We start from the raw sequence: 20,581 nt of genomic DNA, 5'->3' as shown, positions 1-20,581 counted from the left end.
TCACTTGTAAATTAAGTACTTCGAACTCCAGTCTCATAAAGAGACTAGAGGGGTGTGTGTTAACCTAAATACAATATATACCTGGTGTGGTTGTCCTTTCATTTGATCATTCAAGAGATTATAGACTGGTAAAACAAGCTGCTCTACATTCCTTCAAGACTTAGCCTGAAGGCTGCTCTCCATAGCTACCACTAGGATAGCTTTCAATAAAGGTTGTCTTTGACCTACAACCATAAGGGGTTGTTTGGACTGATACAAGGTGCCCACTAGAACTAGTGGACAGCATATATCAGGCCACCTTCTCACACCTCTGATGAGTAGAATCTGTTAGACAACTCCATCGCTTTGATATATGAGACGATCCTAAAGGAAATTAGGCACAGCAAGGTTGTCAATTTCATCAATATTTGTTTAAGGGAGAGGTAGGTATTGTTTGGCCAGGAGCTAAAGAGCTTGAAAATCAAGTTGACATTCCAGAGCGTCTTATAACGTGCTTTAGGGGGCCTTTTCGGCATCACACCTTTCATCACTCTTCTTATTAGAGGATTATTACCAATTGCCAAATTATTAACCAGAGCAGGACCAGAAGAAATTGCAGATCTAAAACAATAAATCGTCCTACAAGAAAGACCAGAATGAAAAAGCTTCACTAGATAATTGGCTACCTGTTTTCCAGGAACTTCCACAGGATCCAGATCCCTTTCCACGCACAAACTACATAATTTTTTCCAAATACCCCTATATCTTTTTCTTGTTCCTGGGGCCAATGATTCATCCAGTCAACTTTTAGCTTCTCCTGAAAGGCCTCATTATCTATTTGATCCCCTGAAATCCTCCAAACAAGAAAGTTCATCTTCCCCTCTAAGAACAAAGGATGTTCCTCTCTGTCTGAACCCTGGAGTAGACCCAAGGATACTGGGACCAGGTGTGGAATATCTACTGCAAGATCTATACCTGAGATCTCCAAAAGGGAGTGACTAGAATAATGCTGCGACACTCTAACCTTACTTTCCATAACACTCTCTCAGTCATGGAAAATGGGGAAAAATGCATATCCCCTGTTCTTGCCCCAGTGCAGAAGAAAAATGTACACAACCACTGCCTTTAGATCCAGCCTCCAACTGAAATATATTGGTATTTGGCAGGTTAGTCTGCTTGCAAATACGTTTCCAGAATTGGCCCAGATAGGTCTTGTATCAATGTGAAAACCTCTGGCTGTAACATCCAATCGCTTGAATCCCAGAGAAACCCGGGATTCCAGTTCGCCCTGTCATTCTGAAGACATGGAATATGTTCAGCTCTTAACACAATTTTGTGTTCCCAACAAAAAAAACAAATTTGTTTTGCTAACTCTGCTAAGGCTTTCAAACTTGCACCCCAATCGGTTTATGTATGAAACTTCTGTGAAATTGTCTAAATGAATCACTGTGTTTGAATTTATCAATACATCCCTGAAACTCATTAAGGCATTCAGACCAGCCAACATCTCTAAACAATTTATGTGGAGTGACTGTTTCTCCTTTGACCATTTTCCACCTGTTTCTAAATTGTCTAGCCGGGCTCCTCAACCCCGGTTGCTGGCATCTGATTCTAGTACAAAATCTGGAACATTCCCGAAGATGACCTGGAACATTCCCGAAGATGGCCTTGCCATTCCATGTTTCGAGATTCCTCAGCCACCATTCCAGATCCTCTCAAGCATCTTCTGATAGGGGGAGAAAATCCCCATACCATAAACCTTTCCTTAAGCCCATAGCTTTCAGTCTCTGAGGGCCCCTGTAGTTTAGAGGGCCAGGGCAAATGGCCTGAATGGAAGATGACAAAAGACCCAAAACTCTTGCCAGATCTCTCAGAAGTATTGATTCTGTGGACAAAACTGATTGTAGTATCCTGGTTTGTTATGGTTCATGATGTGCCAGTGGAATGCTGCCTGAATGATGCAAGATGGAATGTTGGGAGTGGGAACTCACAGTTGGAGAAGGGCTGAGCGCCTGGCTGGCTGCTCCTGGTGGGGCTGAATACTACTGTACTTCTGATCTGTAACCAACTTGAATAAATCTACTTAAAACTACATTCTGGATGTGGACTTGATTACTACATTTTATTGGCGACGAGGATCTTTGTCACTTTCTTGTGTGAAAGAACTAATTGAGATACAATCTTATCTACTTGGAAACCAAACAACTCTACTTTCTGTGTGGAGATCATGACAGATGTCTCTGTATTTACTATGAAGCCCAAGCTCTCCAGGAGCTCTATTGTCCAAGACAGATGCTTCTGAAGCTCCAACTTGTCATGGGACATAATGAGGATATTGTCCAAGTATATCATTAGTCTAACTCCTCTCTGTCTGAGGTAGCTTTCCACAGGACAAAGCACCTTGGTAAAAGACCACAGAGCTGAGGACAGCCTGAAGGCAGGCAGAGGAATTGATAAATAATGCCACTCCGTGCGAAGCGGAGATGCTTCTGGGTGTCCCCATCCATGGGTATCGTGAAGTAAGCATCTTTGAGGTACAATTTTACCAGACAATCCCTGGCCTGTAAAATGTCCCCCAAAAGAGGGATACCCTCCATCTTGAAATGTCTGTAGTTTAGAAACTTGTTTAATTCCTTTAAGTTTATAACAGGGTCCAGTTCTTGTCTTTCTTTTTACCAAAAGAACCGTGCTCACCAATCCCCCTGATGATTTGTTCTGGAACCTGAATTAAATCCCCTTTGTCTAACATCTGGGACAATTCCGAGTTTATGAGAGACATTTTCTTTGCCTCAAAAAACAACTCTTTGTGTCTTATCAATTGAACTAGATACTCCCAAAAATCAATTCGGAAGCCTCCAACAGTTTCGTGTTCAGAATAGTTTATTATATTTTTAGTTAACAGATAGACAATACAAAAAATATTACAATAAAAGTACCAAATAAGAAGATATGATGATTATTAACATCAATAAAGTTATAACAGGTACAATATAATATAATATATTATTTAAAAAAATTAAAAAGGGAGGGGGAAGAAACAATTATACAAATGCTATTATTAATCATAAGATACTAATAATAGAAACTGCAAACATATCGATAAAACTTTACATATAGAAAAATACATTTTAAGAAGATAAATAGTTATCAATAGGTTTCCAGAATAAATGAAAAGAATTATAATTATGAATAACAACATTCAAGGATAAATGAGCTCCTCTTCTAGTCAACATGACCCATGACCACCAAACATGAACATATAATAATGAGACATCTTTCCAACATGAGGTAATGGATTTTCAAGCTGCTGATAATAAGAAATTAAAAAGTTTACCTTCTAAGTCAATTAATTTATGAGCAAGAACAACAGTTTTACAAATGAGCAAGTTTAATGATAAATCATCATGAATATTAAGTATTTTTTTATAACATCCCAAACTTCAGTCTAAAATGTAAAAATCGAAGGACATTCAAAAAACATATGTTTTAACGAACCAGTATGTAAATTAAAATGACAACAATTTGAAGTCGGAGTCAGTTTGCCATTAAACCATTTTGTTGGTGACCATAAACAATTATGTAAAATATATGAGTTTGTTTGATGAAGCGTAATAATTTAGAAATTCATTAAAAATATAATTTTGCTATATGGCAATTTTCCCATTGGGACCATGAATCAAATTTATTTGGGATTTATCTTTTTTAATACATAGGTAATTAGCTAAAAGCCATCCAGATCTGATAGCATTAAAAATAAATTTGGCTTTAGGTTTGGAGAGTTGAATACCAGCTCTTCTACTAAGAATGGAATTAAATTCATATCTAAGTTTTTGTAATTTCAACCTATACTGAGGGTCATTAGAATTAATAAACAGCCTTTCAAATTTTGCAATTTGTTTTTCCAATTCTTTAATTCTTACATTAAAAGTTGTATTTTCATGTGCCATAAGAGAAATGGAAGCACCTCTAATATAATCTTTAAAAGCGTCCCATCTATTCACCAGGGTTGTAGAACCTTCTGGGTTAAGATGAAAGTAATCCTGAATAGCATAAAAAATGTTCAATTTATTTTGTTCATTAAGAACAATATCAGTATTCGTTCTCCATCTGGATTGTGATTTAAAACTTTAATTAAATTGCAAAACAAAAGAAATTAAAGCATGATCCGATATGTCAATATTACCAATGGTAGGAGTAATCGCAGAATTAATTAATTGTCTGGAAATGAGTAAATAATCAAGTTTTGAATGTGAATTATGTGGATTAGAGAAAAAGGTAAACATTTTTCCCGTAGGAAAATGTAATTGCCAAATATCAATTAATTTTGTAGTTTTAAGGAAAGCTTTAAAAGTAAAAAAAAAGCTTTGGTAGGACGAACTTTAGTGAGAGGTGTTCTATCCAATAAAGGATCAGAAATAAGGCTGCTCCAACTATAAGAGGAACGTTACCTAACTTGAGTACTTCAGTAGTTAAATTAGACCAAAACAAAGGATCATCAGCAGTTGGACCATAAACATTAATTAAAAACATAACAGAATCATCAATTTTAATTTTAACTATGACATATCTACCTTCTGAATCTGATGATTTACTTAAAATTTGACAATGAAGTCTTTTAGCAGAAAGAATAGTAACATCGTTTTTCCTACCTTTAGCAGAAGAGACAATAGTATCAACCCTCTTTTTCATATAGTCTAATATTTTATCTTAAATATATGTGTTTCCTGAATAAAACAGATATCAGCTTTACAACTTCCTAAATAATCCAAAATCTTAGTACGTTTTACCGGATGTCTTACACCCCTAACATTTAAAGAGGTTATTTTAACATTATGAACACTAGCCATAAAAAAAAAATAGAGAGAAAAAAGAAAGATTTAAGAAGAGGGGAAAATGTTGAAGAAAAATATAGAATATAGTAGTTCTAGAACAATGTGTGAGGAAAAGAAGGGAAAAGAAAAAAGACAAACAAACATAAAAAAGACAACCATAAAAAAACATTAATAACAAATATAAAACGCACACGCGCTTTACAAGCATGACCGACCCGTTGGAGCCCAGCGTGAAGAGAACTGCAAAATTAGTCAGAAATACATGCTAGAATACTATTCAAGTTCCGAATCATGCGTATCCATAGAATGCTGTGAATGCTGCTCGAGGAACAATTTTAAATCTTCCGGACGTTGGAAGTAATTATCTTTCCAGATATGCATCTTTGAAGGATCAAATAAGCCATATTTAAATCCAAGACTTCTCAGTTGAGGACGCATATCAGTGAATTCTATACGAATCTTAACAGTCTCTTTGGAAAAGTCTTGGTGAATAAAGATTTTATTGCTATTAATCCTTAAGGATAGAATTTCTCGTGCCGCTTTCCTTATCAAAACCAAATGATGGTGACGTAGAACCTTAAAATCATTTGTCTTGGCTTAGTATGATGAGGATTGCAATGGGATTGAATCCTATGCGCTTTATCTGTTTCAAATTTCCCTGGAAATGTCATATTTAAAAGACCAGGAATCAAATTCTCCAGATATAGTCTGCAATTAGAGTCTTCAACATCCTCGGGTAAATTAAAAAATACATAGATTGTATTGCCTGTTGCCATTTTCCATATCCAGCAGATGAGCAGACATAGGAGAAATAATTTTTGCCACTAGTGGTGTAAAGGCATCAGTTTTAACTTTATTATCTTGTATATTAATGGAATTATCAGAACCTTTCATTGACATACTAGCCATATCTTTACGTAGGTTTTTTATTTCTGATGCAATAGTATCAGTGTCGGCACGCAGAGCATGCAGTTCGTCAAGAATTAATGACAAAGAAGGCTCACTAGATTCCACCACTTTAGATTTTACAGGAGGCTGAGAAATCTGTTGTTTCCTCTTAATATTGGGGTTTTGCGCATTTTAATTCTCCATTTTTGTATTATAAAAACAAAGGAGTAAGTAAATGCAAAGTACAGGGATAAAAGATAAATGTAGAAAAATGCAGCAAAGAAAAAGCTGGTGCAGCAGCTAAAACAGACTGTGGGAGTGGTTAGGCCAAAGCCAGGCCCTTTCCTGAATACTTGCTCCGCCCCCCTGACAGGAAATCTGAGCAGTACCTTAGGTAGAGCTCCGAGCTGAATCAGGAGGAAGAAAAATACCACTACCGATGTCCTCAGTGCCAGAAAAAAGCACCACAGCAGCAGGTAAGGCTTCACAGGGCTGCTAGTACATTTTCCAGTGGATTCTGACTGGAATTCAGGAATTTTTCGATAAAAACGGGCCCTTTCAACACGGAGATTACAGGGCGGCGGCCAACTTATTTTTGCGTGCTCGCGTGAATCCGCCTCCAACAGTTTCTAACAACCAAGTGTCCTGTGTTATTTTTTCCCAATTGTGAATAAACAGTCTTAACCCTCCCCCTACTTTTATGAGGGAAGAAGCAATACTGCTCACCTTGATATCCTGGGTTTGAGGTCCTAGACCTTCCTCCACGGTTTCTTGACCGTCTCCCTCTCTGGAGGTAGAAGTTTGAATTTTGGAGGTAACCTCTTCCGTAGGTACCCGAGCCTCTTTGTTCTTGTGGGCAAAACTGGGACCTAAAAGTTCCATGGCTGGCAGCCAGTCCCCTCCTATCAGCCTGTCCAATAATAGCCCGTGAGCCGATGACTCTCCACATGCTAGTTTGAGCCTTACTGAAAGATGTGAAGGTGGAAATATATTTTCCTAGTGATTCCACAAAGTTTTCTACAGAAAGGAGACCTTTGGTATCCCCCATGGCCTCTCTAGCCAACAGATCTGCCAATTTAGGATTTATCCTCATTAATACCACCTTCCGTCCCTCTGTAATCAGGTTAGCATTAGCATTGTCCAGCATATATATGGCACGCTGTGCCCAACCCCTCAGAGGTTTAATGTTTCCTGAACCATTCTTGCCCCTAGCATCTTCTGCCAAATCTAGGATACATGTAAGGGGGCCCAATATATCAAGGACTTTATCCTGACATTGTTTCAAAATGTTTTCAATACCCTTTCTAGGGTCCTTTCTGAATTTAAACAGAAAGGTTATAAGTTCTGGGTCCAGATTGGCCATATTGCACACTTTATCCTCTGTAGAGGGTCTAGGCCACTCTGTCTGTAATAAATTGTGAGTTTCCTTGTCCAGTGGCTTCCTTACCCAATGAGTAAGGTACTTTGTCATGTGGTCCATCAGCCACCATGCTGCACAATCCAGTTGTTTAATTGTAGTTGGGTTAAACATCCCACCCCCAAAGGGTTCCTTAACCTCATAGGATGTACAGGCCTAGTCCAGATCCTCATCCAGACCCCCTAAGATATCACAGCTGCCCTGGGGATCAAATATAAATTAATCAATTTCCTTATCATCATTGTCAATGTGCTCCACCGTGGAGTTTAGACTGCCCCATTAATATTTTGTGCCATGAAGGTCACTCCTTCCCATCATGCTTCTACAGACAACATTTCTGTGTGCCCGGTCAAGGTGTTCTCTTTCTTTTGTGCTGCTAAGAGCACCGTTCTCTATTGCAGCGCAAAGGCTACCAGTGCTGTGTTCATGGTCAAACGTCTTCTCTATATGTTTCCTCTTATGGAAAAACCTTGCCCCTCTCTGGGGGTCAGAGGTAGAGGGTGTCTCTCCATCTGAGAGGGAAAAATAATTCTCCTTTACAGGGGTCCCCCTCCTCCTCTTAGTGTCCACCGCCTCTTTCATGGACGACCTAGGTTTTTCCTCTAAAAACCTTTTTATGGATATCCTCATGAGCTCCAATACTACATGGGTTTGGGGGTTAGTGGCCTCCGAATTTGGTATGGTAAGTGACTTTGAAATAATGCATTTTATGTCCCAAGGGCGCCCAAAGCAATCTACTCACCGTTTGTTAGTAACAGTGCTATTTTCAGGCTTAGAATTTTGATAGCACTTTCTCAAGCAAAGAAATAGGCAGCTTCTTAAGTTCATTTGCCCCTTTGGCATCTAGGTGGAAGCAAAGATCCTGTATAAACAAAGATGATTGAGAATGTAGGAACTGCTGATGCCTCCGATGTCCTCTTTCAGATGCAGTAGCCATTGCAGCTCTCAAGCAGAGAGCTGTTTCCTTGGTTACAAACTCTGATGGAGTACATGTCAACATAAAGGAAGGATGGCTACTGAGGCCGTCTCTTTCCTTCACCGGCATCCACTTGTAGTGAGGAACACAGCCAGACAACACGTTAAAGGATGCGATACTGCCAGCGCGGCTACACAAGCTTATTGATTGTTTCCACGTGATGCAAGCATTGACTGGAAACGAGCGGAAAGAAAGTCCGGTTTTCCGTTCCACATTTTTAAAAAAAAATTAAGGTGGCAATCCCCTTTAGCGGTTTATTAGCTAAAAGGAGGGTGCAACTTTGAGTTCACTAAATTGGTCATGCCCCCGTTGTTCTCCTTTATTTCTATTGCATATTTCGGGTTGCAGACTTTGTCACTATGCCATCAGCGACTATACGATAATGAATATTAATCTTTCTTAACTAAGCCCATGCCGATAAGCAAGTAAATCATAAGAAATGAACACTTAGCTGGCCCTTCCATAAATTGGATAGGCATACAAACAAAAGGCACTAATGAAACCGATATTTCAACTCATATAATACTAAACAAACATTCAATTGTTCTACAATAAGTGGCAGCATAATAAAGTATCTTTGTATAAATCAGCAAAGGATAACAGAAAATTCATGTAGTAATCTTGTTGAGAAGCAACTAATAAAAGAGGAGGATGACTTCATGCAATGGATATTTATAGACTCTTATGAATATTCTAATGTTTTATGATGTATTACTATTCTTTAAAGGGGTGCATGTTGGGCAGCAATAAAAGCTTATTGCATATTGGTGGCCTCCGGTCTTGTAATGAAATTATCATTTGTTTTAAAATTAACATTAAAAGAGACTTGGTGACAAATGTATGAGTGTTCAGTTGGTACAGAGTAAAGAAAAGGCAAAGGAGAATTGATCACTGCCTAACAAGATCAGACACTCTCACAAGTCTCAAAAATAACTCCGGAAGAAAAGCTACAATAAGTTTTGTGGAAAAGTGCATAGAATCCTCACCCTGTGAGTAAGGCTGTTACAGTGCTGATTGGTAAGTAAGAGTTAAACCTGGGCGTAGTTTGCATAGTAGCACTATGCGTAGCTACACGAAGTACACTTTGAACTACGCTCAGCTATGCAAACTGCGTAGTGCGTAGCTGTTGGCACTGTGTACTTGTCTGCTCTGTGCAATAATTACAAACTGCATCTTGCACAGTGCAAGTTATGATAAAATAAGTATCTCTGTCTTCATATGCTAAAATGCATATAGTAATTTCACAAAAGTGAAAATGATAACTTAGCAAGCAGTGAGAGAGGTGATGATTTTGGGATCCTCCCTAAGCTAGGGAGATAACCAAGCAGATGCTTTGAAAACAAAAAGCACATCTTGTTTAACGCTTCGGTGGTGGTCCTATCCTCTTAGGATCACCCCAAGCACAGTTATTGGCAAAAATACAATCCTAATCAAAGGCCCTGCAAAGCATTATGGGACGAGATTAGCAATGGGCAGTGAATATTATAGTATCCAATATCAAAATAATTCTACTAAGAGCTGCAGTTCAACTAGTCGTTACTAGATGTCCCTCACGAGTCAAATGCAAAAGCATTGAAATTATTATTACATCAAGCTGCAGTTGAACTAGTCGTTACTAGATGTCCCTCACGAGTCAAATGCAAAAGCTTCATGAAAGGGTTTTAATGCTTTTGCATTTGACTTGTGAGGGACATCTAGTAACGACTAGTTGAACTGCATGTAAAATTGCTTTATCAAAGCATTTGTGGGTGTTGTTGATTTTGCTGCTAAGCTACGTGTTTTAGTACAGTTTTTTCACTGTGCTACGTGCATTTAGCATAGTAGTGCAAACTACGCATGCTCTGTGAGCGTAGCGTGGTACTACGCCCAGGGTTAGTAAGAGTATGAATCCTCGGGTCTGTATAACAACAAATGCTATTTAAAAGCAGGTGAATTTCTTAGTTGTACAGGAAACCTCTAAAAATATCATGCTCTATTTCCATAGTTTTTGCTATTAGTGGGTGTAGCTTACTCTTGTAGTAAGTACTTCAGACATACTCCTCGAATTTTGGAATAAGCCAGAAATGATTAGACTACGTCACAGCAACATCTTATGTTTCAAGTCTCCTTCCTACACAAATCGTTTTATTTCTATGCCACTAGACATGCCACACGCCATTTTTCCAAGACACAAATGAGACTTAACTCAGTGCCAGGAGCTAATGCAACAATTCAGGCAAAGTAGTCACCTAACAGTTAATGTTTGTGGTGTGATAACTACAAAACAAAGCACTCCATCCACTTGACGTGTTTTGAATGGCCCAATGGAACATGCAATAAGTATTCTGTTGACTGGATTTTAATTGGTGAGTTTAAGATCCCCCACCCTGATCTCAGTCCTGCAAAATGGGGCATAAAGTGCCCCATTTTGCTGCTCATCTCAAATTTGCTTGTTCAAGAACCTTCGTTATATGTTTCTCACCTTAAATTTCCACAGGGTTGACCAGCTGTAACGTAAACTTCGAACCTGGGAAACTCCAATAAGTGTATATTTCAAACCCTACATAAATAGAACTATGGACAATGACCTCTATTTACTGGGCTATTCATAATGAGTTCCTGAGAGTAAACAAAGGTTTTTTGTTTATCATTGAGTCTACTGCTTGCACCACCCTGGCAATGCCCCCAAGCAATGGATTAATGTCCTCGTCTTAAAAGGGAAAAGACCATTGACATTAAATTGCTATAAGAGGATAGTGAACAGTTTGCGGAGTAGACGGATGACTTCCATTGGAGATGAAGCACTTTTATGAAAACACAGTAGGTCTGATGGCTGAAGCTTTTTCTATGAGAAGGGGTGTCTTAGTCCTGCCTTAGGTGTGACTTACGAATATATGTCTTTACATCGAATGCACTACAATGCATTCCATTACAACGAGGTTGTAACAACGACCGCGTTGTTACAACGTGAACCATTACATCGCAAGTCATTGCAACGACTTACTCAAGGGGGCGCGCTGGACTTAGGTATAGTATAATTTACTATTCCTACTCCAGTTTGTGCAACAGCAAGGAAGGTGATGGATTGTAAATCCAACACCTTCTGCCCCCTACAGCAAGTCGTTGCAATGACTTGCGATGTAATGGTTTGCTTCGTAACAACGCGGTCGTTGTAACGACCGCGTTGTAATGGAATGCGTTGTAGCGCCTTCGATGTAAATGATGTCTCCCATGACTTACACCTAAATATCAATCCTATTTTCTCAAAACATTTTTGGTGTGTAGCTACCAGGAGTAAGACATGAAAAGCTACAGGGACCCTGAGTAAACAAGTCTTACTCCTGAACATTTAAGAGTAAGTAATCCCTGAGTCTGGATTTAGACTTTACCAACTCATAGAAAATGCTTTGTTAATCAGGCATGGCTATTCAGGTGTAACACACAGCTAAGCCTGGAGTACAACACAGCTATTTTTGAAACTGCTTTGTGCATCAGGCCTGGATTTCCAGGACGCAAAGTTCAAATCTGGCATGACCGACTTATTCAAGCATCTTTCGAGGCTGGTAAATTGAGTACCATTGAAGTGGGTAAAAGTAACATCTGTTGTTGACAGTATTTAGGAGTGGATGCAATACTCAACGAGTAACTAACTACATGAAGGTCAAATGGATTAATGTAATACTACGCCCATAGCATTTTCCAATAAATTATTAATTGACCCGGCTTGCCACATAATCCACAACATGATGAATACTTTGCAGATGTCGTTCAAATATGTTTCTAGTGCACACAGATCAAAAGTTACTGAAATAAAATGCCAGTCGTAACACAGCACAGTGATAGACCATGTGCAAAGGGGAACAGTGAGATGCAGCTGCTAAATTCTATATATATGGTTATTCTGGCCCTAAAGAGCTGCAGCCCTAGCTCAGACGCTATTAATATGTGTTAAAAATAATAAAACAGCGAAATACTACTGTCTAAGAATGTGCAGCATCATGCCACATAATTGACCTTTTTTACCACATTGTTTAGCCAGCCGTGTCACATAATTTGGTTCTCCGCTGCCACATAATTCCAGTGGGCCTTGTTACATAATGCAAGCTGTAATTATTGATCATTAGCTAAAATGTCATAAAAAGGCCACTAAAAGGTAAGAGTTTGAGTGCTGGAGGATGAGTTGCAGAATTCATATTTCCCATCCAAGTATAAGATTTCTTGATTGGAAATGACAGCTCAGCCTTAGTCTCGCGGTCACACTAGGCTGTTTCCGGTACAGCCATCTTGTATCCGATTTGCTTCCTTAACACTAGCAGACATTTAGAGGAGAACTAGGGGGCATATCAGCAAGGGCCTGCGATAATTATCGTTCAGCGCTCTTAGCGCGAGGTTAATTATCGCAGGCTAACACTGGATTCTATCGCGGATATAGCGTGCTATCAGCAACGCTTATCTCCCAAGCGATAGAAATCCATGCGTTAGCCACAAAACAGTGAGATTATCACTGGAAATCCAGCGATAATCGCACTGCGACCGGTGATACCATGCTGATAGGGCAGGGTGGATTTAGCCATGTAATCCACCTCCCATTGGATTACATGGCTAAATCAGAATAAAAAGAATAAAAGCAGGCGTAAGGAAAGTAGCGATAACCGCGGTTAGCGCTACTTTTCTTTTCGCTCTGCATGTTAGCGTACACATTGATAATTGGAGAAATGCGACATTTCTCCAGTTATTTTGGGGAGTAACGCCCACTTTGCATCTCATTAGAGATGCAAAGCTGGGCGTTCAGGAAACAGGCGCTAAGGCATGGATTCACACGTTAGCGTGTCCATGCTGATAGGGCGATAAAATTGACTTTTATCAAAGAATGTCTGCAAAGCTGCAGCACTAATGTTCTAGGTTTGTAATTCCGAGGCCTGCCACAAAGGAAGATCAGTTCAGCTCAGATAGTAAAATAGAGAAGCTTGCTTGGCGCACAGGCCATCAAATGTTGGTTAGTCCTGCAACATAGATCAGTCAATGTATGGTATAATAATCCTCTCTTACCTTTCTGGTAAGCAGCGTAACAGCATAGGATTGTTATGGAGCTATTAAGGTCTTATTATGGTCAGGTGCAAGGCTTAAAACAAACTCAAACCATAGTCACCCTGGACTGACCATGCGTAAATCACTGACAGCCCTGGTTTGTTAATAGACTTCAAAACAGCAAACAAATGTATGTACTTCCTTCCTGTGGAGCTGCGGGAGGACGTTGACCTATATGAAGACTCCTGGGGACATTTAACCCCTTCCCTGCTCATGACGGAACCACTCCGTCATGAGCCACGGTTGCGCTGTGCTCATGACGGAGTGGTTCCGTCATGCTGCGGCCGTTGGCCGCCGCTCCGCCCACGAGGCGCTAATTCCCCGCCTGTGCGGGCGATTAGCGCAGTGGGCGGAGACGTGACGGAACCACTCCGTCATGAGCACAGCTCAACCGTGGCTCATGACGGAGTGGTTCCGTCACAAGCACAGCGCCTCCGCGCTGCCCCCAAACCCCCCCCAGCGCCGCGGCGGAATTCCTGCCGCGGCGAAGGGGCTAATGGTTGGCAGGTGTGGGGCGTTTGCCAAGACAACGGCAAGTTAAATGTGGGAAGTTCAGAGTAGGTCTTTTCAAGTACAGACTGTTTTCATTGCATGAATTTTACAGTTTTGGAATCTATTCAAGAGTGGGACTTTTCCTGCATTGTGTATTTCCACTGTGTGGCTTAAGATTCACGTGCCCGTCTTGGGGTAGATCAGTCACCACCTCGATGAACATCTGGAAAAAAATGTAAACAGGATTTTTAGTTGTGGTTGCCTTGAGGAATTGTTTATGTGCTTAGCTTTCTGACCATAGTCGCGAAATGTTGTACTTTATTCACTAAAATGAAAAATGCAAAGAACTGAAGTCACATAATAGTACATTTTTGCATCTCCCAAATTCCATACTGTCTCTTATTCCTGCTATTTTCCCATATGCAGAGCACTGTGGACAAGCTCATTAAGAAGACCAACCTGGCACTCGTGGTTGGAACGAACAGCTGGAGAGAACAGTTCATTGAAGCCATCACTGTCAGCGCAGGTAAGCGCTTCCCGTCCTAGCCGGAAGTGAGCTATGCTTCGAGGCCATCTGTGCAAACTAAACTATACTGTCAATACAGCAACACCGCCCATCAATCACCCTCTCCACGGAGGCCGTGAATAGCATTTTTGATTAAACATCATGACAATGTTTTTTTTTAATTTTTTCTAGCATAGTTTATAAGCAATTATTTTGTTCGGGGCTTGTGAGCTCAAACTCTGGAGGGAGACATTAATTAAGGAAGAAATTAAAGAAGGTGGCTGGGCCACGTAATTCTGTGGGTTTATGGATTGAATTATGAATTCGTATATACTTTATCATTTGGCATATTGATGAGCAATATTTTATTTTTACTGTTCCTCAACCTATATTTCTATTTCAGATCCCTTGCTTTTCTTTCATGCACGTGCTTAATTGGAGCAAGTTCTTATTCAATGGATGTTTTATAAGAGTCCCTTGTGCTTTCTTCACCCTGTTTTAGGCATCAGATACAAAACATGTATTTCCTTTGCTTATACATGGTGGGCCATGTTTACCTGAGTTGCGCGCACAGTGGAGTTCTTCACCCAGCTCACATGCTGCCTTGTTTAACAGAATTATACCAATGAATCTATAAAGGACTTTCCTTTGGATTTGTTGGTCTTAGGGGTGGTGTTGTCCAATATACGTAACCCAGTTCTCATTTTTGCAGATTAAATTTGAAGGCAAGCTAAGAACCTCATAAGCCCTAGAACATCCTTTTTTTGTTTTGGGGGGACTTAGCTGAGCTGAAAGCAGATCCCCAGTCGTATGACTGTGTCACATTTTACCCTGAGCTCAGCCTGGTAGGTCAAGACAGATTTATACCCAGGACAGTGTTGGTCACAAAAATAGCAATACAATGTTTTCATAAAAAATTCAGTAAATTTTTACTTCATTGGCAATGGCAGATACAAGGGGAAGGCAGCCAGAATTGTTTGCCCTGGGCGTATTTTTGAGCCCAGCTCTCTTTTTACACATTTTTAAAATAAAAACACAGAAAGCCTGGCCTGCTCCTTCTTAATGCATCTAACGCAGCAACACCACAAGGCAGTGCCAGTCAGTGTACATGTTTGCTTAATCACGAACTGCTCCTTGGATCAGACACCAAAGTGAGGACTGGCAAAAGGGTTTGGCCTTTGGCACATCAAAGGTTCCTGACATGCCTGATTGTGGTGTGACACATTTGAATGAATTCCCTTGCAGACGGTGTGGCACTATCACAAAAGAAAGTGACGCTGAGCGCATTGTTTCCACAGCTAGGCTAGGCGTTGACTTATACTGAGACTCACCCAGAACATAGGGATATGTCTCTGAACCGGGGCCACCACCGAAGATTGATATCACAGTGCACTATTCACCACTGTGGCCCCACTGGATTTCCTGGCAGGGTGTGTCATACAGGCGAGCAATTCTTCCCTGAACAAGGCGATACAGCTCACTGCATGAAGTTGTCGACAAAATGGAGTGCATCTTTATAAAACATGTAACATTAAACACATTATTCTAAAAGTGTCAATTGTAGATTGTGTTTGGTGATGAGGGCAAGACTGCATGTTATACAATGCTTACATTTTAGTGTGCATTCCTTTAGGAGATGAGATCATGACCTTTAAATAACTTGAGGGCGCATGTACTAACGGTTTTAGCATTGGCAAACCCTCAGATTCTGTAGATCACACAGTTTGTGACAGCTAAAACTTTTTTTTTTAAATGTACAATACCCATTTAACAATTTTGAAGAGGTTTTTCCGAACCGTTAAATGGGTTTAGGAAACCATTATAAATCGGAATTTGGACCGAGTGTGTTAAGGGCATCCCTTCAAAATTCCGAATTCTTATGGTATGTATTAAAAGTTTTGCACCTAAAATCTGGTCCCAAAACATTAATATTTTACCACCATCTCAATGAGGTGGTAACCCATTAGCTAATGGGAAAGGGTCCCCATGGGACCCCTTCCACATGAGTGTTTAAAAACATTTGTAGGAGTAGGCAGTGGACCACAGAACCACTGCTTACTGATAAAATATGTTTGTAAAACATTTCATTTTTCTTTCTAAATGTTTCCTGTTTTCCATTTAGGAAAAAAGATTGTATTTAAAAAACAAATTACTTTATTCAAAATCAATCCCAGCCAATGTGATCTTCTGACAGCAGCAGGCATGACTGTGGTTGTAGCCAATCGTAGTGGGTCGCAATTTGGGGCATCCCTCATTAATAGTCATGAGGTAGTTCGAATTGCCACCCACTAAGATTCTGTATTTTGTGAACCTACTTATTTTTCTTTTTTATACAAACACTTTTATTTCCTTTATTGCATACAATACAACCAGTTGTTCTACTGGGGTAAACAATATGTACATGGTCCAACCCATACCTCCCCCTTCCCCCAGCTGTGAACACCATTGGTTAGGAGCTGAGTCACAACTCTATTCTGTCTTTATCCGCCCAGGCCGTCATATATCCGTTTATTCCAAACTTTCTCATATTTACAAAGGCATCTCCATGCAGTGTAGATAGTTTTTTTCATCTTGGCACACCAGTCCATGGCGTTCATCCAGGTCACTATAGATGGAGCCACTGGGGAGTTCCACTGCCTATGTCCCTCTTCACTATCAGCGTGCCCAACCCCACTAATGTTCTATCCCACTGGGGACCCCCCAGATCATCTAGACTGCCATTTAATGCAATGCTGGGGTGTACTTCAATGCGTGTTTCCACCACGAGAGCTAAGGTGGACACAACAGAGTCCTAGTACTAGTGAATAACAGGACACAACTACACCATGTGGTAGAAATCACCCCTGGGGTTCTGGCATCGGGTGCAAGAAGGAGTTGCACTGGCTCGGGCTATCAACAAGTGGAGGGGCGTCAGGTAAGCTTGGTGGAGAAACTGGCACTCTATGAGCTGGAGTCTGGCTGAGATTGCCAACATGCAGGGAGCCATACACACATCACGCCAATCTGCCTCTTCCAAATCCCACACCCATTTTTCCCATTTCGTCTTCAAGGGACTCGTTAGGTCCGGAGAGTATGTCATAAATCTGAAAATCCCCACCATGCCCCAAAGGTCCCAGAAGTAAACTTTCTTCCAGTGGACTACATTATGGAACATCCCCCAGTTCTCCCCGATATTCGAGAAGTGCCTGCCGTAGCTGTAAATACCAGAAGAACTGGGGAGAAGACATGTGGAAGTCCGCACAGAGGTCCTGAAAGGACCTGATATGGGTCTGGTCCCACACATCCCCCAAGCATGAGATCCCAATGCAGTCCCATCCCAGTAAGCCCTCCAAATTTGCCATTTTGGACAGCCACCTGTCCTGCCACAGGGGAGTCTCATGTGAGAGTTTCTAGTCCCAACCGATCCGCTGCACTGCCTCCCACCACACCCAAAACATCATCTGGGTCAGTTCCAGAAGCGTTGCTGGTGCGGGCGTCCCATAAAGGATGTCTGTTGCATTGTTTAAATTAAGTAGTCAAGTCTCCCTGATCTCCCTGATAGATTGGGTCTCCCCAACCCCCAAGCATTCAGTCATTGATGCTCAGAAGTTGGGCAGCCCAGTAATAGAGGTGCACATCAGCCATAGCGAGCCCCCCTTCGTATACGGTATGAACACAATAGCCAAGAGCCACCCTTGGGGTTTTTTGCACCCATATAAACCTTCACCCCTTGGCTGCCAGTGAATTGTACCAGGGCTGCGGAATATGGAGATAGTAGTTTTGAAGGGTATACACTAGCTGCTGGAGTATCATAATTTTAAATAGCGCTATTCTGCCCATAAGATTTAGGGGTAATTTGCCCCACCGAGTCAAATCCTCTTGGGCCTTCCACACTAGAGGGCAAAGGTAGTAGCTCCAGGTAAGCCCTGGCTCCCAGGAGAAATAAAATCCTGTAATATAAAAAAAAAATAAGAAGGTGGATGGGAATTCCTGGATGCCAGGTCTCACCCTGGCGGTTCCCCCATATGGGGAACTTGTCCCAGTTAACCCTCAGGCCAGAGGCTGCTCCAAAGGTGTTAAGGCTATGTAGTAAACAGGGCCCTGTCTCAGCAGGCTGGGAGAGAAATAACAGAACATCATCTGCATATAAAGCTATACAATCCTCCATCTCTAGGCCCCAGTTAAACCCCGGATCTGTGCAACGCAGCTGACCCAAACCACCAAGGTTTCAATGGCTAGTGGTAACTAAAGGAGGGATAACGGACAGCCCTGTCTAGTGCCTCGCCTGATGTGAAACATTTAACAGGTAAAACCAAGTTTATGCAGACCTGTGCCCCTGGGATTGCGTAGAGGACCTTCACAGAAGCCCAGAATGTGGACCCAAGCTCCATGCCGCGAGGGTTTCCTCCAGGAAGGCCCAGTGCAATGAATCAAATGCCTTTTCAAAGTCTATCAGCAGAATAGATGCTGACCACACCTCAGATATTTAATACAGGCTAATGCCAGATGTACTCTCCAGATACAGTGCCCTGTGCTGCAGCGTGGAATAAACTTGCATTGCTCTGGTTAGGCCAAGAGACAATTAGCTAGATGTTTAGCATAAGGTTTGACATCTGTATTGATGAGAGAAATGGGCCAGTATGAAGCGCATAGGTTCGGTGGACGCCCCGACTTAGATAGGCTGACCAGTGTCACCAGATCTTGGTCTAGTGGAAAGTGGCCCTTATTAAACTCCTCCACAAATAAGTCCAGAATTAGGGGGAAGGATCTCTGGGTAGAGTCTCACATAATATTCCACCGGTAACCCATCCGGGCCTGGCGTTTTTTTCCAGAGTTAGATCCGATAGAGCCTTGCCCACCTCTTCATGTGTGAGTATGTGGCCCAGTGTGGCTCTACCCACCGTGGTAAATCAAGACAGTGGGAGATCCGCAACTAGTTGGGTAGTGAACTCTCAGGCTGGGCATACCCGTTCTGCCTAGAATATTTCAGAATACTGAGCGAAGATTACCTCAGTCTCCCTGACACCGAGCCTCTGCTTGCACCGCGGCCTGTGGGCACTGTACTCCGCACTGGCTTGATTCACTCAGGCCTCACAGATAACACCGCTACCAGCTGGCATAGTTGCCAAGGTCTGCATCGTGGTCTAGGGGCACCGCTCATAAGCTACACAACACACAGCCCCGTCCCACACTGCAGCCTTGGTCCACCGATGCCAGCTGCCCTGACCGCCGATCTCCAGCGGATGCCGTTGCTTGCACCGTGACTAAAAGCACAGCGATAAGCACCGCCCCAATTTGAACCACAGCCCTGGTCTCACCGATGCCGCTGGATGACCGCCACCGTGCCACTGCCTGTACAGTGACCTGAGGGCACAGCACGCCACACCACTCCACTTTGGATTTGTTGATCCACACTGCTGTGGTAGCCCCGGACCGAGCTATCCACTTCAAGGAACTGTTTTTAAAGTCTATTTTTGCTCTATAAGTATTTTTGAAAAATTGTATGTTGGATTTTTATCGTTTTGGTTTAGTTTTAACACAGATAAATATTGGATATTTTTCTAAACTGCTGTGACGTCCTTTTGGTGTGTTTTTACTGTATTACTGTATGTTATGTGCAAATGCTTTACACACTGCCTCTAGCCTGACTGCTTTTGACAAGCTAACAAGGTAGAGTGCAGGGGTTATGTCAGAAGTGTAACTCCTTTATCCTGACTAGGAAGAAGGGTCCCTACTTGGACAGGTTCATAACCTGCCAACTAGAGACCCCCATTTCTAATACATGTTCTCCCCAGATGGTCAAGCCACAGATCTGTGTTCACCACCAGGAGCTTCCTTCCGCCCCACCACTGGCACTGTATACTTGTCTATATTCTTGGGGCCATATAGCAGTCCATCTTGCCTGCCTCAGTGGTGCCGCCCACCTATGAGCTGTGTAAATGTCAGGGGGTCCAAACCGCTTACTTCAGCAGAACCCACCTGGTCAGCAGAAGCAGTTGGTTCCAAACAGACAGTTTGCAGCCTCTTGCTTCATGGGCTACCACAGGCCTCCACACCACATACCTGGGGTCCTTCCACAGGCACAGACCAGGGAAAGTTGCCAGCTCCTAGTGCCAGTATAGGCCTCAAAACTGTTCCTGGGGCCTGGCCCTCGAGTCTTGTGAGTGCCCTTTCTTCTGGGCTGGCTGGGCACAGATAACAACTGTTGGCGGGGGAAACAGCAGGCCCCTGCCAAGTCACCACCACCCCAGGGTGAGTTACACAGAGCTTTTGGGCCCGTTGGGTCCTGCTATTGCGTTATTGTTTTGCCTGCTGACTGGACCCAGAGCAGCTCCCCCGCCTCTGGAGGCCATTGGACGAGTGGTCTTATCCCCATGCTCTGTGGCTTCCCCTCGCTTCAATTCTGAGCTCTGTACAAGCTCTCTGGGGCCATGTCTTCCAGCCAC

General features: G+C 42.0%; 1 protein-coding gene across 6 annotated transcripts in view; it reads left to right on the top strand.

Annotated features, from left to right (window-relative positions):
- The window catches only part of SLC8A1 (solute carrier family 8 member A1), a 1,275,220-nt gene that overhangs the window by 1,006,070 nt on the left and 248,569 nt on the right, over nt 1–20,581 (top strand). For all 6 annotated transcript variants that reach the window (XM_085612083.1, XM_085612080.1, XM_085612082.1 and 3 more), the window contains one exon: nt 14,078–14,177. In XM_085612083.1, coding sequence (XP_085468209.1) covers nt 14,078–14,177 — 100 coding nt within the window. The remainder of the gene's footprint in view (nt 1–14,077; nt 14,178–20,581) is intronic.

The sequence above is a fragment of the Triturus cristatus genome, chromosome 6, assembly GCF_964204655.1.
Source record: "Triturus cristatus chromosome 6, aTriCri1.1, whole genome shotgun sequence".
Lineage (NCBI taxonomy): Eukaryota > Metazoa > Chordata > Amphibia > Caudata > Salamandridae > Triturus > Triturus cristatus.
The sequence above is the reverse complement of the archived record's forward strand: the minus strand, read 5'-3'. Positions and strand labels throughout refer to the sequence as shown.